Source organism: Lynx canadensis, chromosome A3, assembly GCF_007474595.2.
Source record: "Lynx canadensis isolate LIC74 chromosome A3, mLynCan4.pri.v2, whole genome shotgun sequence".
Classification (NCBI taxonomy): domain Eukaryota; kingdom Metazoa; phylum Chordata; class Mammalia; order Carnivora; family Felidae; genus Lynx; species Lynx canadensis.
This window is the reverse complement of record NC_044305.1, coordinates 116755241-116776141: the sequence shown is the minus strand read 5'-3', so window position 1 is coordinate 116776141 and position 20901 is coordinate 116755241. Positions and strand designations below refer to the sequence as shown.

General features: G+C 52.0%; 1 protein-coding gene across 2 annotated transcripts in view; it reads left to right on the top strand.

The window, feature by feature from the left end:
- Positions 1–20350, top strand: part of TOGARAM2 (TOG array regulator of axonemal microtubules 2) — a 38500-nt gene extending 18150 nt beyond the window's left edge. The window contains exons 12-18 of one of the 2 annotated variants that reach the window (XM_032592703.1): positions 768–926; positions 5041–5158; positions 5534–5628; positions 7180–7372; positions 8292–8508; positions 15303–15389; positions 19865–20350. In XM_032592703.1, coding sequence (XP_032448594.1) covers positions 768–926; positions 5041–5158; positions 5534–5628; positions 7180–7372; positions 8292–8508; positions 15303–15389; positions 19865–20121 — 1126 coding nt within the window. In that variant the 3' untranslated portion in view covers positions 20122–20350. Of the gene's footprint in view, positions 1–767; positions 927–5040; positions 5159–5533; positions 5629–7179; positions 7373–8291; positions 8509–15302; positions 15390–19864 lie in introns of those variants that run through there. The other variant, XM_032592704.1, reaches the window with a different exon arrangement.
- The last annotated feature ends 551 nt before the right edge of the window (positions 20351–20901 follow it).

Below are 20901 nucleotides of genomic sequence, written 5' to 3'. Positions count from 1 at the left end.
GGGGTCAGTGCTGCCTAATGAACTGTGGACACACAGGCCCCGTTGGAAAAGGTGGGAAAGAAACAAGTGGCACCCTGATGGGCTTCTCTTGTAAGATTTCAGGTTCCTCCTGTTGTGGTTACCAAGTCACCCATTGATCCCCTGTCCCTCCCTCCTGTCTCAATTCATTTCAACAAACGTGCAGTAAGCTCCCACCATGTGTGGGCATGTGCCGGGCACCAGCAGGGCACAGGATTCCACTGAGAGGAAGCTTGGTGCCAGCTCCCGGGGAGCTCCTAGCCTGGTGGGAGAGCCACAGGGGTGTACCTGTACTTCCCAGGGGACAAGGGGATATTCTGCCTAGGGGGCTGGAGAGGGCAGAGATGGAGACGTTGATTGGGTAGGATCTTTCTAGGTGAAGAAAAGATGGGGAAGGCAAACATGGGCTCAGGAAGGCACAGGGGTGGTGAGCCTTCAAAAGACACACCAGTCCAGCTCTCCCCTCCCCTCTGCCAGCCTCCAGCACCTTTGGCAGGGACTGTGGAACAGCATCAGGTGGCTTCAGGTGCTCCTTCTTCCTTCTGTTGTTGCCATTGTCATCCTGGGTTCTATTGTCAGGATGTGGCTGCTCTTTCCTTGAAGATTCCCTGTAGCCCGTAGGAGACAGATTTCAGAGCCCATCACAGCATGAAGCATGGGTGCACAGGTGTAGGTCCATGTGTGGCACTCTAGGGACCCCACACCCCATTCCTGTGTGAGCCCTTGACTGTGATTTTATTTCCTTTCAGCCACCGAAACCCCTTAGTCCGGAAATGCACTGCCGAGCACCTCTCAGCCGTCCTGGAGCAGATAGGCGCCGAGAAGCTTCTCTCAGGCACCAGGGACAGCACAGATATGCTGGTGCGCAACTTGGTGAGGCTGGCCCAGGACTCCAACCAGGACACCAGGTGATGCAGGGCCGGGGGCCTGGGGGCTGCTTACCTGGCCAGCCCAGGGCAGATAAGACAACCAGCCAGCCCTGAAGGCCCTAGCCCCCCATAGCTCAGCTTCCCTGGGGTCGGATAGACTGAAGCTGTTTGCTTTCCTCAGGGCTGCTGTCTGTCTCTGTGCACAGGCATAGCCAGGCCTGTAGGAGGGTCCACACTCCCTGCCTCCGGTTCTCCCTCTCTCCTGCTGCCCTCCCTCCCCATCCTGACCCACCCCAGTTCCATTCTCGAAGACCACTGTTCATTCCTTCCAAGGATAGTGAACAGATCATTTTTCATTATTAGGAATAGGGCAGTGAATAAGAAAAATTAGGCCTCTGCTGTCCTGGATCTCACCCCTAGTCTGGGTAGGCAGAAAATAAAGAAATTATTATGATTCTTCTAGATATGGATAAAGGATACAGAGGAAAAACGCCAAGATGTAACGGAGAATGGGGTGGCAGCTACTTTGATTACAAGTCTGGGGAGATCTTTCTGAAGGGTGACATTTGAGTTGAGAACGGATGGGCCAGCAGGAGCTAGCTCTTTGGGGGTCTGGGGTGCGAGTGTCCCAGGCAAAGGAAATGGTACAGAGGCCCCGTGTTGGAGGAAGAAGAAGGCTGGGCTGCAGGGTGCCTGGTGGGGGGGGGGGGCAGTGGGCGGGAGATGAGGCGGACACGACAGGGCCAGGCCTGGCAGCGCCCCACGCGCCACGGCCAGGAGCTGGGATTTGGGCTGGTGTGTGACCGGAAGCCACCGGAGGATTTTTAGTAGGAGTGTGAGGAGATAATTCGACGGTGTTAAACAGGAGAGTGACAGAACCTGATTCACTGTCTTGGAGAGCTAGGGTTAGGGTCCAGTTAATCACACTCCTTGGTTCCTGGGTCTGGTCACCAGATCTGGAGACCACACCAGCTTGGGGACTGCTCCACAGCCGCGTTCTGTGGTGTGCACCAGCCAGTGCCTTCACACCAACAGTCCACGGGTGGGCCCTCCCCCCTGCAACAGTGCCCCGCATCACATGCGCACATGGCTCCCTGATGGGGCAGAGAGCCGCTGGGAATGTGCCCTGGGGGCAGGACTGTGGTCAGGGGCATGTGTCCCCTGGCGCAGCCCGAGCACTACAGGGCGCCCGGGAGCACGCTGTGCCCCTCCGCCCCCCACCCGTGGTGCCAGTGCCCACGTCCTCGCGACCTTGCATTATCTGGATTTCTAATTTTCACTGATCTGATGGGTAAAAATAACAGCTCATTATTGTGTCAGAGTGCTCCTGCCCCACCCCGATTACTAGGGTTTATGTTTCTTTATAGGCTCACTGCCCTTTTGATTTTTAAAAATAGTCTTTCTGGCGGCTCATTGGAGGATTGCTAGGAGAGAGGGAGCAGGATGGACGAGGGGCACTGGACAGAGGGCTGCTCCCCAGTCCCTGACAGGGGTGCTGGAGGCTAGCAGAGGGTGGGGAGAGCTGGATTGGGGTGTCTTTTGAAGGCAGGGCCAACAGGATGTGGGTGGTGAGGCTTTCAAAGAGAAATCAAAGATGATGCTTGGGTTTTTCAGCTGAACAGCTGGGTAAGTGTTAGTGCCAGTCACTGAAATGAGGATTATTGGTGGGGAGCCAGAAGGTTTTGTAGATTTGTTTTTGGTTGTTGGTGGGGGGATGGAAATCAAGATCTAATATCTCTCCAGCTCGAATGTCCCTCTCCTTTCTGACCTCTCTTCCATTGCAGGAATCGACCACACTCCATTTTCCTTCTTGGCTCCTATGCCTCCCGGTGTCTGTGGCCCTGCACTCCCTGGTTCCGCTCTCCCTCTGTGGCCCCCTCTCTGCCTGCCTGCCGCAGCAGTGTCTTCATTCTTGTCCCCCACTTACAACTCTCCCCGACCACTGTCACCACTTCCGTGGCTCCAGCCCGAGCAACTCTGATGCTTCCTAGGGTCTCCCTTCCCTGAGCATCAGTGCTTTACCTCTACCTCCAGAGGGCCTGTCACCAGATGTCCCACTGTTATCCTTGGGGCAGAATGTCCCTCAATGAACCCATTGCCTTCTCCCCAAGCCTTTCTCTGGCTGTGTTCCCTCTATTGTTTTTTTTTTAAAATATAATTTATTGCCAAATTGGCTAACATACAGTATATACAGTGTGCTCCTGGTTTTGGGGGTAAATTCCCGTGATTCATTACTTACATACGACACCCAGTGCTCATCCCAACAAGTGCCCTCCTCAATGCCCACCACCCATTTTCCCCTCTTCCCCACCCTCCCCCCATCAACCCTTAGTTGGTTCTCTGTATTTAAGAATCTCTTATGGTTTGCCTCCCTCCCTCTCTGTTTGTAACTATTCTATTGTTAAAAGTCACTATTATTTACTGAGTCACTGAAGATGCAAAATGGAGATCTTCCTACTTTATTGATTCTAAAACACACAGTTTCCCCTGCATTTTAGTATCTTACAATCAGAGGCGTCTCACCGTTGCTGTTGGCCAGGCAGCAATTTTGATTTGGGTTTTACTATCTGCACATTTGCAAACTTGGGTCGTTATTGCTCATAGCATAAACCCTTGAATTACAGTTTGCATTGTAGGAAGTAAACTATGAGGCTTTCTCTGCTTGTTAGCCTTTTATATTTATTTTAAGAAGTCACTGTGGATGCTCTGTGGGGACTTGTTGAGTTTAATTGCTCTCTAAAGTGTCTTGGAAATATTACACTCTTATTTGGCATTGAAATGAAAAGTTATAGTGTATGAGAAAAGGTATGGAAATAGAGAGATGGGACATAAATTAGATATTAATGCAAACAGTCGTCATGGAAGGAATAACCAAATTCCACATTTTCTTACAAGGCCACCACAAACCAAGTAGTTTACCCAACCTAAGGAGGGAAGGGCACTACCTAAAAGTAACATTAACTCCGTTTCTGAGATAATACAGAGAAGGGTTGCCTTCCGACATGGGGCAGTGTCATAGAAGGCAGTGGAAATTGCCAGTGTTTTCTGTTTCTGTTTTTCCTTAGTGGAAAATAAGTCAATGGTGCATTTTATGATCAGTGGAGTCTTAGGTTGAGTGAAATACGAGAACGGAAGATGCTTTGAGCTCCACCTCCAATCAGCTCCCACACCCTGAAGTTTCAACTTTCTCGGCACGCCCTGAATCTGACCACCCCTCCTTACTCCCACTCTACCGCCTTATTTCAGGACTTCATCATCTCTCGCCCGGACTATTATGGTGGCCTCTTAGCAGGTCCCCTGCCCCCCTCCCCCCTGCCTTGTCCACAGAGACGCATCCTCCACACTGCTGCCAGAGACATATCGACTTCAGTGCAATTCTGATCATTCTTCAGCTTCCCACTGCACGCAGGTTAAAGCCCAACTCCTTCATGTTTTGAGAAATTGGGTCGTACCTTCTCTGTATTCTATCCCGCATCTAGGTCTTGCCTGCTGTTTTCCAACCACAAGCCTGCTGACATGTCAGACCGTATAATGGATCCTAGAATGACGCCCCTCCACCACCCTCTTACCCCCTAATCCGTCTCACTCTTGAACTCCTATTCATCTTTTGTGTCCCAATCTAAGGGTCACCTCTTCTATGAAGTCTTCCTTGATTCCCTGCCCCCTCCACCCAGCACTGTTCACCAGGTAGAGCTGACCACTTCCTCCCATACTGCCCCACTGCACCCTTCCTCAGATTTCTAGATGCCCCATACTAGAAAAAGTTAAGTACGTTTCAGTATAGTCATCCAAAGGAATATTATGAATGCACTAAAAAGGATGACATGGGAAGATGATTAATGATAAAGTGAAAAAAACCAGAGGCAAGTTGTATATACATTCTGATAGCAAAGAAAATGTATACGCGTCAAAAAGACTACATGGAAATATGTAAAAATTTAATAGTAGTTTTCTCTTGGTAATGGGGCTTTGGGTGATGTTTATTCTTTTATGAATCTAGTTTTTAACTGCTCAATTAGCGATTCCTGTCTTCATGAGAAAAAGTATTAAAAACTCTGTTACTACAATTAGAAAACTTACGTAAATCTGTAAAGCAGATTTACGCTGCATTTCTATGGCTAATTTTTTCATCCCTTTCTTTCTCCTGTGGCAGGTTTTATGGCCGGAAGATGGTGAATGTCTTGATGTCGAACACGAAGTTTGATGCATTTCTAAAGCAGAGCCTCCCGTCCCATGACCTGCGGAAGGTCATGGCTGCCATTAAGCAGCGGGTGAGTCGGGGGCATGAGCAGGTCAGGGTGGAGATCAGAGCTGGGCCGGTCAGGGGAGTGTGCACTCCAGAGGCTTCCATTTCACTCACAACCCCTGCTTGGTGGGATAAATGTGATTTCCTTGCTCTGTGCTCGGACCTGGTTGTGCTCCTCTCTGCCCGTGTCCCTTGAGTTGCTGGGCGTCCACACTGTCTCCTGTTAAGTGAGGATCTTGACCCCTGCCCTGACTACCAGCGCTCCGGAAGGCTCAGCTGTTCCCTCCGAAGCTCTGCCAGGTGGAAGGGGTTATTCCTTTCCTTATGGTGTAGCCTGGAGTGGCCGACAGTTCCCCAGAGGGCCACCCCTTTGGTTCATGTTCTGTGTGCATTTTTCAAGGGAATAGAAGACAGTGATGGACTTCCATCTGCCAAGGGCCGGAAGGTGTCAAGGAGTCTGGTGCTGTGTGAGAACGGGCTGCCCGGCGAGGATGGGTATGGCTGCGCCTGTCTCCCTGCAGCTTTCATCGAAGGCTGACGACACAGACGTCCTGCTTGCCCTGGGCCAGGGGTGGCTCTGGGAGTCTGTGTGGATCCTAGTTGGGTCTGCAGCACTCATGGGTGAATTTATAGGAGGTGTTCCCCCACCCAAATCTCAGGGAGACCACATCATGGGGCCAGAAGCACTTGCCAGTAGAAGTTGGCCACTGCAGTCTTGCCGAGTGGGGTGCAGTTCCGCTCGTACAGGCGGGGCATGTTGCTGGCCAGGCCCTCTGTGGGCACTCGGCGTTTCTCCACCTGCTTAGAGCAGCACACCCTTTTGCCATCAGGGTGCCCAGCCTGGGACAAATTTAGAGGCAGAGCTGGGAGGAAGGTAGATGAGAGGGTATGGGCGGAGAGGCTGGAGTGTGGGTAGGTGCTGGGAGGAGCTGAAACCAAGCAGAAACCTCCTGATCGCTGATGTGCCTGAAACTCAAACTTCTTCTGTGGTGTCGGGGAGGGATCATGTCTGAACTCCTTAGCAGGCGCCCAGGAAAGTCTCTGTCACCTCTTTAAGACTAGCTTCCTGCTCTCTCCCACACACAGTCTCTCAGCCAGCCCAGAGCAGCTCATGTTCCCTGCCCATCCCCCTTCCCCACCATCCTATCTCCTACTGAGCCTTTCTTTGCTTATGCTGATCCACCTGCATCTAGAACATGCCCGCTTATTCTGCAAGACTCCACAAGATTCGGATCACTGTCACCGTCTCCCCGAGGCTCTCTCTGTGCCCTCTGTTCTTCAGTACTCTGTCAGCCGGTTGACCCACCTGTCTCCCATTGGTCTGTGAGCTCCTTAAGGCAAAGGGCGTGTCTTTCACGTCCCTCTTCTCGGTGGCCAGTACAGCTCCTGGCACTCAGTGGGCAAACAGTGTGGAGTGTAGGACTGAATGACAGAATGGATGGTGTTGGGCTCTTTCAGAGGGGACTTGGGTGCAGGGCATGAGCTCAGAGAGCCGGGTTCTGAGCTGGGGTGGGGGATAGGAGTCCTGTTTGGAACTGCTCTCATACTGGCTGCACTGGATCAGGGGATACTATAGCTATGTGCCCCCACAATGATAGAACAGGGAGTCTTAACATTTCCTTGGTCCCTGGAGAAGGGCAGGGCCTAGGCAACCAGGGCTGGCAACCAGGCAACAGTCAGCTGACAAGACCTTTCCTCACTCCTACATTAAATGTGCAGTCATTCTTTCGTGGACTCCCACTTCTCGCTCTGATACCCACCCCCCATTCTTCACATGTTTTCTGAAAAGAGAAAAAAAGGCAGGAAGAGAGAGCCCTGTCCCCTGATGAAAGGATGGGGCTCTAGGCAACCCGATTGTTGTCCCCTGAGGAAAAGGCATTTCCAGAGTTCTGGGGCCAGTGTCCTCAAGCAGCGGGTGGAAAGCTGGGGGTGGACTAAGCTGCAGGTGACACTCCTGTCTCAGTTCCACCTGTCTGGAAGGGGCATGGGACAAGAGGTGCATCCGTCTTCTGGGGCTTGCCCAGGTCAGAAGTTCCTTCTGCGTAGGCTCAGTTCCAATGGCCCTCGGCTGGCAGGGCTACGGCCCTCCATGCACAGTGGCCCGGAGGTGGTGGAATGGCTTCGGGAGCTGACGCGACTGCTGGAGGCCAGAGAATACCAGTCTCGGATGGAGGGCGTGGGGCGGCTCCTGGAGCGCTGCAAGGCTGAGCCAGAGCTTATCACCGCCAACCTGGTCCAGGTGAGCGCTGCCCCTTCCCTGCTGTCTCACCTGGCTGTCCCCTGTGGGTGCAAATTCAACTTGGAAAACTCAGGACAGGGTTTGACATTGTGCCAGACCCCTTAGGGTAAAGGGAGCCCGAAAAGTACCTGCTATCCAGTTGCCTTGGTAACACTGTGGGACTGCCTGGAAGTAGCCAAGGGGGCAAGGGCATCACCTCTTGCCAGGCCCCTTGGGACCACCCAGAGATGTCCTGGCATCTCTCATCCCTCTAGCAGGTTTATAGCGGGGTGGTGGAGGGGGGGGGGGGGGGGGGGGGGGGGGGGGGGGGGAAGCTAGAGGTAGAGGATGCCACGGCTGAAGGCTGCTCCTGGTCTAGCCAGGCACATGATGTTTGGGGGCAGAGTATGTGTTGGCCAGGGGACTGGCCATGATGGCTGGACAGGTGGGTTAGGAGCAAGCACAGGCCTTTCACAGGCTGGAAACAGGGGCAGATGTTTGCTTCTTCCAGGACTGAGGCTGCTGATGGTCAAGCTATGTAGCAGAGTACTTAGGGCACAGGCTTGAAGTCAGCAGCCTCGCTGTGTGATCTGGGGAAAGTCAGTGAACCTTTTTCTGCCTCAGTTTTTGTTTTGTTTTTAATAGTAAACTGAGGATGGGAACGCATGCCTCATCGGTTTGGATCGTTCCGTGAGAGTGCAGGGTACCTAACGGGATGCTCTAGATGCTTTGACGCAATGAGTGCTCAATATACAGTTGTTCTTCCCCTCTTCCCCTCTTTCCCTTTTGAGGAAGTAAGCTCCTCGTCACTGAGAATGTTCTGGTGTAGTTTGGATGACCAGGAAAGCAGGAGGAATCCCTGCCAAGGGTGGTTGGTTGGGTTGTGGGCCTCCTGCCCAGCCTGGGTTCCATGGGCTCTTGGTTTCTGTTTCCTCAATAGGTCTTTGATGCTTTCACCCCAAGGCTTCAGGACTCCAACAAGAAAGTGAACCAGTGGGCCCTGGAGTCCCTTGCCAAGATGATCCCCCTCCTCAAAGCAAGCTTACACCCTATGCTGCTCTCCATCATCATCGCTGTTGCAGACAACCTCAACTCCAAGAACTCGGGGATTTATACCGCCGCCACGGCTGCGCTGGACGCCATGATTGAGAACCTGGGTAAGCCTCCTGCCACAGCCCTGCTTGGCTCCATTATGCAGTGGGCTCACTCCCTGAGCCCTCCCTGGGGTGGGCTCACCCTTCCTGCTGGGAATCAGCAGAGTGCTAACAGACACTGGGGCTTTCAGGCCAAATGTTTCCCCGGAGGCTATAGAGGACGGGGGTGGACAGCCCAGGACATGGTTGGCAGGCTTTTCCATGTCACAGCCACCTGAGGGTCCTCGATGGTAGGAGTGGAAGAGATGTGGAGATGATCTAGTCTTGCCTCCTCATAGTACATGTGACAGAAATGAACCAGCCAGGGTCACACAGTACTGAAGTGATTGAGCCAACAGGGCATGGAAGGAAAAATAGGTCAGGGTTACCAGGAAGAAGCTGGAAACAGTGTAGAGATGGTAACAGTGGGTGTGGCTTGTACGAGGACCAGGCCGGATGGTGGTGAGAGAGCAGAGCAAGTCTGCTGGGGAGGACAAAGTAGATGGGTGAGTGGACCCAGGTAGGTCACCTTGATTGTCTGATACAGGAGTCAGGCTGGGATCCCACTGGCTTTTGAGCATGGGATGGACAAGCATTGCCTTTGAGAAAGACTGTTCGGGGCCAGGGCTCAGGGAAGGAGGAATTTGGGATGAGGGGTGGAGGGTGAAGGGGGAGTGGAGGTGGGGGGTGGGATGAAAAGGAAAAGGGGGGGGCAATGGGAGAGACATCAGGGAAGGCAAGAGCTCCTTAAGTCCTATGTGCTTCGCACTAACACATCTTGGTTCTCCAACATCGGGTGGAATTTGGGGCACATCCGCTTCTGTTCTCCATGCCTTTTGTAGATGATTAGAAGGTGATATTTGGTGTATCTAAGACGCAGACTGAAGTGCAGATGTGTGTGTGATGTAGCACATGAGTACAGTCATGTCCAGACCAGAGGAACCAAGGGTTTTCAAACCACTCTTGACTCTATGTGACCAAGCTTATGCTCGGAGAACCACCTTTTTGGCCTTGTTGCTGTATGTCCCGATGAGCACAGAGCAATGTCCTGCCTTGAGAACCCGCAGAGCATCCCCGTGGTGAGGCTGGAAACACCGAAAGGCACCCCTCCCCTCCTGGTGCCCACACCCTATGGGAGCCCAGCTCCCTGGGGCTGGCCAGCAGCTGTGTCCTTGGCTGGAGCTTCCAGAAGCAGTTTCAGTTACAAATCAAAGGCCTGGTCAGGCCCTTCTCTGCCTCTTCAGTTCATAAATACTGTCAATTTCCTCTCTTCATCTCAAAGGGAATTTATGATTTGCTGAGTTTGTTGCTGTAGAACAAACAATATAAATCCAGCTTTAAATTACGGCTAGTTCACAGCGCTGCTCTGGGTAAGTGAGATTGCTGTTGCCAATAACCACGGCTCTTGGTAAATCACTGCGGGCCCTGGATTTATTGGGAAAACCTGCACCAAGCAAAATAGGCTTTAGCTATTTGAAGAGGCTAAGCACCCTTGTCTGCGGAGAGGAGCTTTAACACTTTCCTCTCCAGGTGTTACTGTCTCCACTTTCTGTCCTTGGGCCATCCTCCTGGAGCACGCTAGAGCTTTGGAACTCTGGGCTGCAGGATGTGGTGTCTCACATTGTCACAAGGCTCAGGCCTTCTCTACCTGAGGCCCTCCTCTACCCACTTGGGTGGGACACCCTGGAAAGGGGCTGGGAGACGGCTGCTTTTGTGATCTGACCACACCCTGAGGCAGGCTGCAGCTTCCAGGAAAGATGCCTATAGTTGTCCTTTCCTCCTGGGACAGGGTCTCCTTGGAAATGGCTGATGATAACCGCCCCCCCCCCCACCCCTGCCCCGTCCCATCAGTGAAAGGATCTGATGGGAGGAGAACAGAGGCAGGCATGAAGGGCACTATTTTCCTCTCTAATCCTTAGGTCAGTGTTAGGCTGGAATGGAATGTCGTTGGCCTCAGGGAGTTGGATGGAGTCCAGTAAATCCCTGGCAAAAAGCTTCTGTGGGGCCCAAAGGGGGAAGCACAGGGTCTTGGCTCCCGGTCAGTTTGAGCAGGTGCAGCAGCGGCTCTCGGGGCCATGTGGCTTTGCTGTGAGCCATACTCACAGCCCAATGAGGAGTCTTGGTTTTGGAGGTGTTTTTAACTAGCTGATTTCTATATCCAGAAAGGGCAGAAGTGGATGGGTTTAGATTGCCAGTAAGAATTCACCCCTGCCAGGGAGTACCTAGGGTAGAATCAAGCTCTCTCTGGGAATGGTTCTCATCTGTCTAGAATGGGCTGAGTCTGGCCTGCAGAGGGAAAAATGGATGCAAATAATTAAACTTCCCACTGTCCCAGGGGATTGGGTGGTAGCCATAGAGACTGGGGCAGGAGTGGCAGAAAAGAAGGGGTGTAAATCTTCTCTTCCCATGTCACCCAGGTGGAGCCTGGTGGCTCCGATAGACTCTTAGCATCTCAGGGTCCCTTCTGGAAGTAGCTTGGAGCCCTTTGAGCAGAGGGAGCTTTTTTCCCAAGACTGGTGTCACCCCCCACAAGGGATTCTTGGCTCCAGGCTGGAGAGGAACAGCCAAATGCTGTGGAGTACTTCAATGTGTAGAATCACAAAGAAATGACTCAGCAGGTTGTGGTTTGTTTCCCCGATCAACAGGGGGCCAGGAGAACAAGAACACAGTCGGGTAGTCTGCCTTCTGGCACAAAGTCCAGATGACACAGCCAAACTGGGAGGTTGGCCTTCTTAGGCAACCTTTTAAGGTCCCTCTTGATTCTGGAATTCAGTGATAAGTTGACTCAACAGTCACCACATCTCTTCCGGTTCCTTGGTTTTCCCATGGGTGTATGGGGCAGGTGGTGTGGTGGTCCACAGAGCAGGTGGGGATTTCTGCCCATGTCCCCTTTTTTTTGGGGGGGGGGGTGAGGAAAGAGACATGTGGGCACCTTGCTTTCTGACCTCTGCCCTTTGTTACTGCTGGAAGGAGCTTGGGGTGGCATCCTTTCTACTCTGTGCCAGGACCTTCTGATTTCAGGGGAGTTATTCTGGGGATCAGGGCAGTTCCTGAGCTGGCTGGCTGGTTCTGTCTCTGGGCCCTGTGACTGGGCTAGCTACAGAAGAAACTTCACTAATTAAAACATCAGGCTGCTGACAGCCACCCCCCTCCCAGTCAGACTGAGCATCAAAAGGAGTTCTGTTGATTAGCGTGGCCCCAGGCCAGTGCTGGAGAGTGCAGATAAGCTGGGAATGGGCAGCTTCAGATCTACTTTTTTGATTTTGCTCTGACTCCGAATTCTTTACCTTATATAATCATATGACCAACATGGTATTGTTAAAGGAATTTAGAAACTCATCCATGGTGCCCCTCTAATATACCAACTGCTTAAAAATCTGTTCTATTTCCTGTCTGCCTGTGTACAGATTTCCCTTGTTAGAGATTGTAAGGTAAACACGATTTAGACTTTGCTTCTTTAACTATCCAGTATTCCATGCTATCATGCAGTGTTCCTACTTAAAAATAAGAAGTTTACTTTCCATCACGTAGAAGTCATGCTTATTAATTATTGAGAAAATGGAAAATATAAAGCATTTGAAAGGAAAAAACCCTTCACCTTTAGTCTCAATTTCTCAGAAGAGACAGTTATTTAAAAAAAAAAAAATGTTTAAATTTTATTTTGGGGGCGGAGGGCAGAGAGAGAGGGAGAGAGAATCCCAAGCAGGCTCCACACTGTCAGCACAAGGCCTGACACGGGGCCTGACGCAGGGCTCAAGCTCATGGTTTGTGACATCCTAACCTGAGCTGAAATCAAGAGTCGGATGCTTAATTGACTGAACCGTCCTAGGCACCCCTGGAAGAGACCATTATTAACATTTGGCTTTTTTCATTTTAGATTTTTTTCCTATGCAGAGTCACGTGCATGACTCTTGTGCAGAGTCACGATCATATTACACATTTAAATTTGCATCCAGCTTAAAAAAAAAAAAAAAAGAAGCAGAGCGTGAGCATTTGCATATGATTACACACTGGAGTCACTTTTAACAGGTCTGTCACATGCTGGACCACATCTTGTGTTTTTCTGTTTAAATGGACCATTCCCACTTTTGCTGCAATGAACGCACCTAGCTTGGGTGGCTGTGTCGCATGTCATGATTCATGGAGTCCTGTGCTTATTGTTGGGAGTCCAGTTTGACTCCAGTTTCTTTGCTGTCACTGTCTATGCTACCATACTTTTGGTGCTTAAAAAAAAGTTCTCTGGCTCCCCAGTAGCCTGAGGAGGATGTGGCCTGGTGCGCTTAGGGCTTAGCTGCATGGGACAGGTGTGTGGCCCCGGAGACCTCCGCCCCCTTGCAGGGAGGGAAGGCGAGGCCCAGGGAGGACGGGGACGTGGCCTGCCAGCCTGTAGCTGTTTTCCCTACGCTGCATGGCTCTGTTTGCTCTTCGTCCAGGCAGTGCCAAGGCCAGCTGTGGCAGCTGTGGCTCCCTTGTGGTGCAGCACAGGAGCCTGTGATGAGCTCCGGCTAATGGAACATGGATTTTTTTTTTTTAAGGGTTTGGAAGTTAGATTCCAGCCTCTTAATGGTCTCTCCACCATTCAGATTGCTGGGCTTTTGGAACATTCTCAGGTAATAAGAGTAACACTAGCAGTAATAGCTGATACTTACATAGTAATCATTTGCCCAGGGCAATATCCTAAGTATCATAACACGACAGCGGCTCTAAGAGGAAGATGTTATCCTCCTTTTATAGATGAATAAACTGAAGTGTAGGAGGTTTTGTCAGTGTTAATATAGAGAAACGTGGAAGAGCCAGGATTCGGTCCAGGCGACCTGAACCCAGAGCTCACACCCTTCACCGTATATTTTCCTGCCTCTCAATAAACCTGGGTGGTGAGCCATCACTACAAAAGCAGACAGAGGAAGAGAGGCCATCTCCTCGGGGTGTGGTGCTCTGGGGTTTATAAACCAGTTCGGGCATGCTTAATGTCTCTGCTTGAACACTTTCTGTGGTCCTAGAGCATTTATTGAGCACCTGTTGTGTGCCAGGCACATGGGAGCATTATCTGTCACAGATGTCTGTCGGATGTGCATTTTCTAGTATCCCCGGAGTTCTTTACCTGTCTCTGGCTCTGGGAGGCCATGTCAGCCACCAGGAGCGGGGAGGTCTGGCTGTGTCCAGAAAATGTCCTGAACTGAGTTTTGTTGGGGGAGAGCAAGGAGGCAGAAGTCCTTGTCCGTGGAGGTGAGCTCATGGTTAAAGGTGGGGGTGGGACAAATAGAAGCACCTGGAAAAAACAATGCAGACGACATTGATATAAAAACCTATGCTTACACGACTACAGATTGACCAAGTGGCCCTGAGACTGCTTCTCGCTAACTGCAATGTTCTAGAGGTTGGCATCTCTTTTATTTCCCAGAACAAATGATTTTAAAGACTCTTGCCTTATGGATGGAGCTTTTGCAAGCAGCAGGGATATGCGTGATGTTCATGTGTACATCTCCTCCTCTGTACCCCTTCCAGCTCTCAGGAGGGGAGCTGGGAAATGGGAATGAGCTCTTAGCTAGAATTGTCGCCTGATGGGAAAAGCGAAGCTGTGCACATCCAGGGGGATGCTGAGGTATTTAAGGAACTCAGGGAAGGTGGAGCTTGTCTGGAAAGACTTCCTGCGGTGGGTCTCTAATTTCTGTCCCCTGCTAAGAGAAATCTGGCACCTTGAGTGGGTCAGCCCCTAGGATCCCAGGACCTACTTTCTGGGGGCACCTGTGGTGACACCCACACAGACCTCTGTGACAGGTGTAGGCAGGCCCTGCAGCCACACCCCCGAAGAGCGTGTTTTGTTGTTTGCACTCCCTCCCATGGGGTTATCCTGGGACTGCCGTGGTTGTGCACTGTTGGGAGCTGGGCATATGGGAGCGATGTTAGCACGCCTTTCTCAGTTGAAGGGCTACTTTCCTCACCCTGTGCGTCTTTGTGAGGAGTGCAGGACTTCAAGTTTTAATAGTGTGAGAAACCAGGAGACGTCAGCCAGAATGGGGAAGAATGAGCAGTGTCTACATTCAGCACCTGTGGGATCTTTAGAAATACGTTCAAAGAATGCCAGAGGGCTTCTTTATCCCAAAGCAGCCCCCCCTGCAGCTGCCTATGCTTTCACCAGCAGTGGTTCATTTTAATAAACACTCTTTCAACAGCCAGACGGGGAAGTACCCAGTCCTCAGTCCCCACCATGAGTGTGGCTGGGTAGCAGCGAGAGCTGGTTCCGGGGGCTGGGTGTGGGGTGCTGGGATGATTCAAAAAAAAAGAAAAAAAAGGTTAAAAAAGTCCCTCTTTCCCCTAAACCTCCTGAAAAGTGGGTTGGGGCATGTGGAGGATAAACTCTGCTGTCTGTACAAGGATGCCATCTGGGCCTGGTCTCACACAGGGACGTTATAGATAAACTATTGAGAGCTAATACATGCCCCGCCCCCTGCCGGTCCTCGCACATTCCCTCCTCTGACCCAACCAGAGTAAGCCAGATGCTTCTGCTGCTGATGGGGTGACCAACATCCTGGTTTGCCCGGGACTGGGGCAACCCTCTTTTGCCCCCAAACTCAATTTTAAGGAAGCACAGATAATAGGAACCGTATCTGTGGGAGTCCATGAAGCCTCTTTGGGAGCCAGCGTAACTAACTATGCCAGGTCGTTCACTCTTCCCCGGACACTCCGTTGCGACTTGGACATTTAACTCAGTTCCCCAACGGGCCTCTTTCCCTAGGTAGGTGTTGCAGGGACCTGGAACTGAACAGCACTGAACCAGCCACAGCTTCACGGCCACTGACCCTCTCCTTCTCTTTCAGACAAGCTTTGCCTCCTACAAGCGTTTGCTGGGCAGGTGCGCTTCCTGAGTGGCCGTGCAGTGCTTGATGTCACAGAACGTCTGTCCGGTGAGCGTCCCCAAAGCTCCTCACCCTAGCCTTCCAGTCCATCTCTGTTCTTCTCTCCCGGCATGTAGAACCACCCACTATCTTAGACCCCCAAATAATCAAATAATCCTCGCAGATCTTTAAAAAAAACTTGATAATCTGCTTTTTATAAATAATTCCCACCTTATCCAAAGGTAATCTTCATTTTTGACCACAATGGGGCAGGTTTGTACATAAACAAAATAGCTTTTAAGAAACTATTATGGGGGCACCTGGGTGGCTCGGTTGGTTAAGCATCTGACTTCGGCTCAGGTCATGATCCCACAGCTTGTGGGTTCAAGCCCTGCATCGGGGTCTGTGCTGACAGCTCGGAGCCTGGAGCCTGCTTCAGATTCTGTCTCCCTCTCCCTCTGCCCCTCCCCCACTCTCACTGTGGCTCTCTCAAAAATAAACGTTAAAAAATTAAAAAAGAAAAGAAAATATTATGCATTTCTTCTTTGCAAACAGGACGTCCACTAAGCCATAGGGTACCTTTGTGTGAATCAGAAAAAAACAAAAAACAAAAAAAACCACCTCTTCTGGGTAGATCTTGCCTCCCAGCTACATGGCTTGGTCAGCGGCAACACTGTTGTGAGAATTAGCATTGTCTCTTTTTGGGCACGCACAGGCTGGAAAGCAGAGCACAGGCTGGATTTCAACCCTCCTTGATGCCTGCGCCAGGTGCCCGGGGGCTGCACTACGTGGGATTTGGGGCCTTGGCGGGCGTCTGCTCTGCTGTGTTCAAGCTTTGGCCGAGGAGAGCTTTGCTCCCAGGCGGTGTCTTCTTTGAGTCTGCCGTCTCCAGTGATTCCGTTCCAGTTCTGAAACCTCCGGTGACGCGGGAGGAGTCAGCACGGGGAGGACCTAGGCCTTTGTGGTTGTACCGACCTGTTTGCCACGTGCCGATTCTGCTCTTGGGCAGGTTATTTAACTTGGTTTTATAATCTTCCGTGCTTACCAAAAGCCTCCCCTACCTTCTTGGGAAGGAGGCGGAAGGGCTCTGTTCTCCAGACCTCTGAGCGCCCAACCTCTACAATGCAAACAGGCTGTGCTACCCCCGTGCTTGAGTCGTTGTGTGGGTTGTCTTCAGGACAGTGTCGAGGCTCCCTGGAGTGGCCTTCCAGGCTCTCCCCTCCCCCTCCCCCAGTTACACGCACTGGATCATCGAATCCTCCTGACAACCTCATAAAGAGGCTGTGGGTGCCATGATTATCCCTTTTGTAGAAGTAAGGAAAGTGGAGCTCGGAAAGGTTAAGTGCCCAAGGTCCCTTGGTGAGCAATCTGGGCTTTGTCCCCAGGAGCCTGACCACAGAGCCTCCGTGCTGTGCTGTCTCTCCCTGAGTGCCCTCCCTGAGTGGCACCAGCATGCCACCGGCCTTGCTGGGGCTGATCTCCCATCCTCTGCCCTGTCCTGCCCACATGCGGCTCCCGTCCTGCAGAGAGAGCCCTTCTCCACCCTTCTTCCTCCACCTGGGTGGTTCTGGCCTGGTTCTGACATCAACTTCTGTGTCCCCTTCCTCCCTACCCCCCTGCTTGAGTTTCGTGAGCCTCTCAGGAGCATGTCCCCCCCCCCCCCCCCCCGTGCCAGCCTCAGTCTGCACTGGGGGTGCTCAGCACACATTGCCTGGCTGAGGATGTTATTCAACTCCTCCACAGCCCTGTCCTGCTCTTGGCCTTGCCTCTGTGCCCTGGTTCAGCCCTTTTAGTGTCCCTGGAGTGGACCCTTGGCTTCCACCCAGGTGATAGGCCTTCTCCAAGCAAAGTAGGGCCGGGGGCTAAATGCAGCCACGGTGTCATGTTGCTGGTGCCCAGGAGCCCCCTAACTGAGACCACCTGGGTGCCAGACAAGGAACCCTTTTCTGTTGCTCAACATCAACATTCTCTGGGTGAAACCCTTACCTGTCCTTGTATGAGTGATATATGGGCCCCAGAGGTGGATGGCTACCTCACTTTAGATCCTCCATTTAACTGTAAATATTTTCCATCTGTCTCCAAGAGACCTCAAAAGCAAGAGTTTCTACGTAGCTCTCCCATTAAGTCGGGCCCAGCCAGGAACAGAGAAGAAAATTTCAATTGGCACAAGGTGTGGACTAATAATAGCACAGCTTAACAGGAGTAAATCTTTTGCTAATTACTTCAGCTGCCTTTTAAGCTCAAAATTTAGTGGGGTTTTCTTCCCCGTGATGACTCCCAGAAGGGCCATCGCTGCCTCTGCCCGCTTGAGAGGCCCACCACCATCAGCCAGGTGACCTCCACCTTCTGTGCCCGGGGAACGTGGGCTTGACTGCAGAAGTGAGCTTCCTGGGCCCAGCTGTGAAGGCCTCGCTGCTGGGAGGGAGAGAGGTCAGGTGTGAGTGCAGCCTGCCGGGGGCCGCGGCCGAGTGACGCGGGGCAGGTTAGGGGCAGGTGAGCCCCTCACCCTTGGGTGGGCACAGGGGAGCCCTACCTGCACCTGGTTCTGGGGATAGCTGTCTCCTCGGTTTGCAGGTGAGATCCCGTGGAGGTCTAAAAAAGACTCTGAGTTATACTTGTTCAGTATAACTTGCCTCCCCCTACCTTAGGGCTGCCCCCGTGGCTTTCCTGTTAACTGTGGCCTCCTTCTCAGTCTGTCTCTGGCTTCGAGGGCTGTCTCCAGCTCCCCCTCTCTGCCCCACTTTATGAGGCTGCTCACCCCCAACGTGGCTGGCTTGACTCACTGGGTGCCGTCCTGCCTTGCCTGGGAACGAGGACTGCCTTTCTTTCTGAGGGCTCTGTGACCTTGGGGAGCCCCTGAGAGGTCCCACAGTGTGGGGTGCAGGAGTCCTGGGGGTGTGGCCTGAAAGCCAACGTACACGCTCCATGGGAAATGGCATGGCTCAAGTGCCAGGCCGAGCTGAGGGGGCCACCTCATCCTCTCTGGTCCCCTGTTGTTCGAGGCTTGCTCCGGAGTCAGAGGGGGCCCCGTGGGAAATATCCTGGGGGGTCGGATGATGTTAAGCTGGTGAAGGAAGGACAAACTGAGGTTTCACTAAAAATGAAACAAAACACACCAGCCTCTGAACTGAAGAACTCCAGGAGGGTGGGGACAGTGGGGGGTGAAGAGCATGAGCCGTGGAGTTGAGGCGGGCTTGGCCTTTGCCCTCCGCCCTTGTTAGCCACGTGGCCTTGGGCAGGTTCCTTGACCCCTGAGTGTTGGCTTCCTCCTCTGCAGGATGGGCTGGTGCCCTGCCTCTTGAGGTGCTGTGAGAACAATGGAGTCATGCTGCAAAGCTCTGACCCCCAGACTCAGGACTCAGGCAGTGTTAGGTTCCTGGGTGTGTGTTGGCCCAGGGAACCTTCCAGTTGCTTTGCTCCATAAATAAGTAAAGTGCTTCTCTCGGCGTTGTTTGCCCTCACCAGCCCTTCTCCTCGGCAGGATGACAGGCGGACCGCACTGTGTAGAGCAAGCATTGTTAGCACCGATGCACTCAGGGTAATGGTGGCCGTGGCTGACGGCTGGAGCAGTGGCTCTGAAGTGACTTGGGGTAGCTCTTGAGGTGGTCTCGACCCCGGCATTTACTCTGACAGAGGGCTTGCTGGCAGGGGTAGCCTGCTTCTTGGATTTCTGGGGATCAAAAAGGGTAGAGAGGCTGGGATAACCCGATTTCAGGGGTTCGTCACTGAATCATGGGTCTGTGCAGAGCTTGATGGTTGAAAAGCACGTTCAGGCCTCCCGGATTACTGCTGGTCTTATTGTGAGGTTTGGTGTCCAGACACTGGGGAGGCCACACTGGGCTTATCTCTTGCTGCCTGTTTCATTTTTCAGAATGCTTCATTTGAGAGAGTGTTGGTTTTCCTCCCTGGTACAAGTTTTTGTTCGTGTGAAGTCACATAGGTGGGAATGTTGATTAAAGTAACACTAGTCCTAGCTACTCTTTGTCACCTGCCTACCTACCTGGGCACCTCACGTACATGTATTATCTAAGCTCTAACAGTCCTAAGAGTTTGGTTCAGGATTATTATCCTTAGATTAGGGAACAGCCTCAGAACGGTTAGGTGGCTTTCTCAAGTCATACAGCTAGTAAATAGCAGAGGCAGTTTTGCAGTCCGGTCCTGTCTGCCTCTTTCCTCTCCCCTGGGCTGCAGGGACCAGTGACGACCGTCATGGGCTCTGAGCACTTTTGTTTTTACGTACTCATTCCTCCATTAAAAAAAAAAAGTTAAAAATTTTATATTACAACTGATTGGTATAAACATGAATATAAATCAGGCTGGATATCTTCATTTTTTTTTTCTCTGGATTTTAAAGAAATCAGAACATTTCCAGGGCCCCTCCACGTGTCCCGAGCCCTAGGTCGTGTGTCTGATGGACTAGTTGGCCCTTCTGGGCTGCCTGCCCTTTGGGGGATAGAACTGGTGTCCCAAGAGAGGGCAGGGAAACAGAGAGAGAGAGAGAGCAAGCCTGCCTTGAGTAACTCTCCCTCTTTTCTGCCCAACAGTGCTGGTGGCCTCTGTTTACCCCCAGAAGCCCCAGGCCGTGGAGCGTCAGGTCCTTCCGGTCCTCTGGTATTTCCTGAACAACATGACGGGGAACGGTGTCCTGCCTGGGCATGGCGGGAACGTCCGCGTGGCGGTGTGCCGGCTGTCCAGGGGCCTCCAGGAACAGATGGGCTCCCGGCTGCGGCACCTGGCTGCTGGCCAGCCAAAGCAAGTCCTCAAAATGCTCCAGGAACTCTTAGACACGGAATCCCGGTGAGGCAGCCCCAGCCAACGTCACCGACAGAGGGGTGGCATCTGACAGCAAGACAACTGGCAGCTCGTGCCCCTTTCGCCTGGGTTACAGACGGATCTGAAATGGGCAGTCATTATTTTTTATCTTACTTGATTTTTATGATGGAACAGTCTCCTGGCCGACTTTCTCTTAGAGTTCCAGATGCACATAGTATATTTTGAAGTAGGAATAAAGGAATTATATATTTTTCTAAGGCTTTATTATCGTGTGCTTTTTTAACCTCAGGGAATTTTTCAATAACTAGGCTTGTGACAAAGAAAACAAGACAACAGCAAAATCAGCTGCAGATGACATCGAAACGAAGAGATGGGGAGAAAAAGGGTAGCACAGACCCCTGTGCTGCAGACCCTTTTGGCCACGGCCCCCTATCTGTGACAGACTGGACAAGCCCTCCTGAACCCAGAGACCCTGAGTTGGCCATTTAAACCCAGTCCGTTTGTTATAAGCCTGATTTGAGGTGAGTAGGGCAAACATCTCCAGGGTCATCCTGATCCTGTGGGAGGCTTCCTTTTTTTTTTTTTTTTCTTTTTTTAAGTTTATTTATTTTGAGAGAGAGAGAGAGAAAGGGTATAAGTAGGGGAGGGGCAGAGAGAGAGGGAAAGAGAGAATCCCAAGCAGGCCCTGCATTGTCAGCACAGAGCCTGATGTGGGGCTCGAACCCATGAACCGTGAGATCATGACCTGAGCCGATACCGTCAAGAGTGGGACACTTAACCGACTGAGCCACCCAGGTGCCCCTCTGTG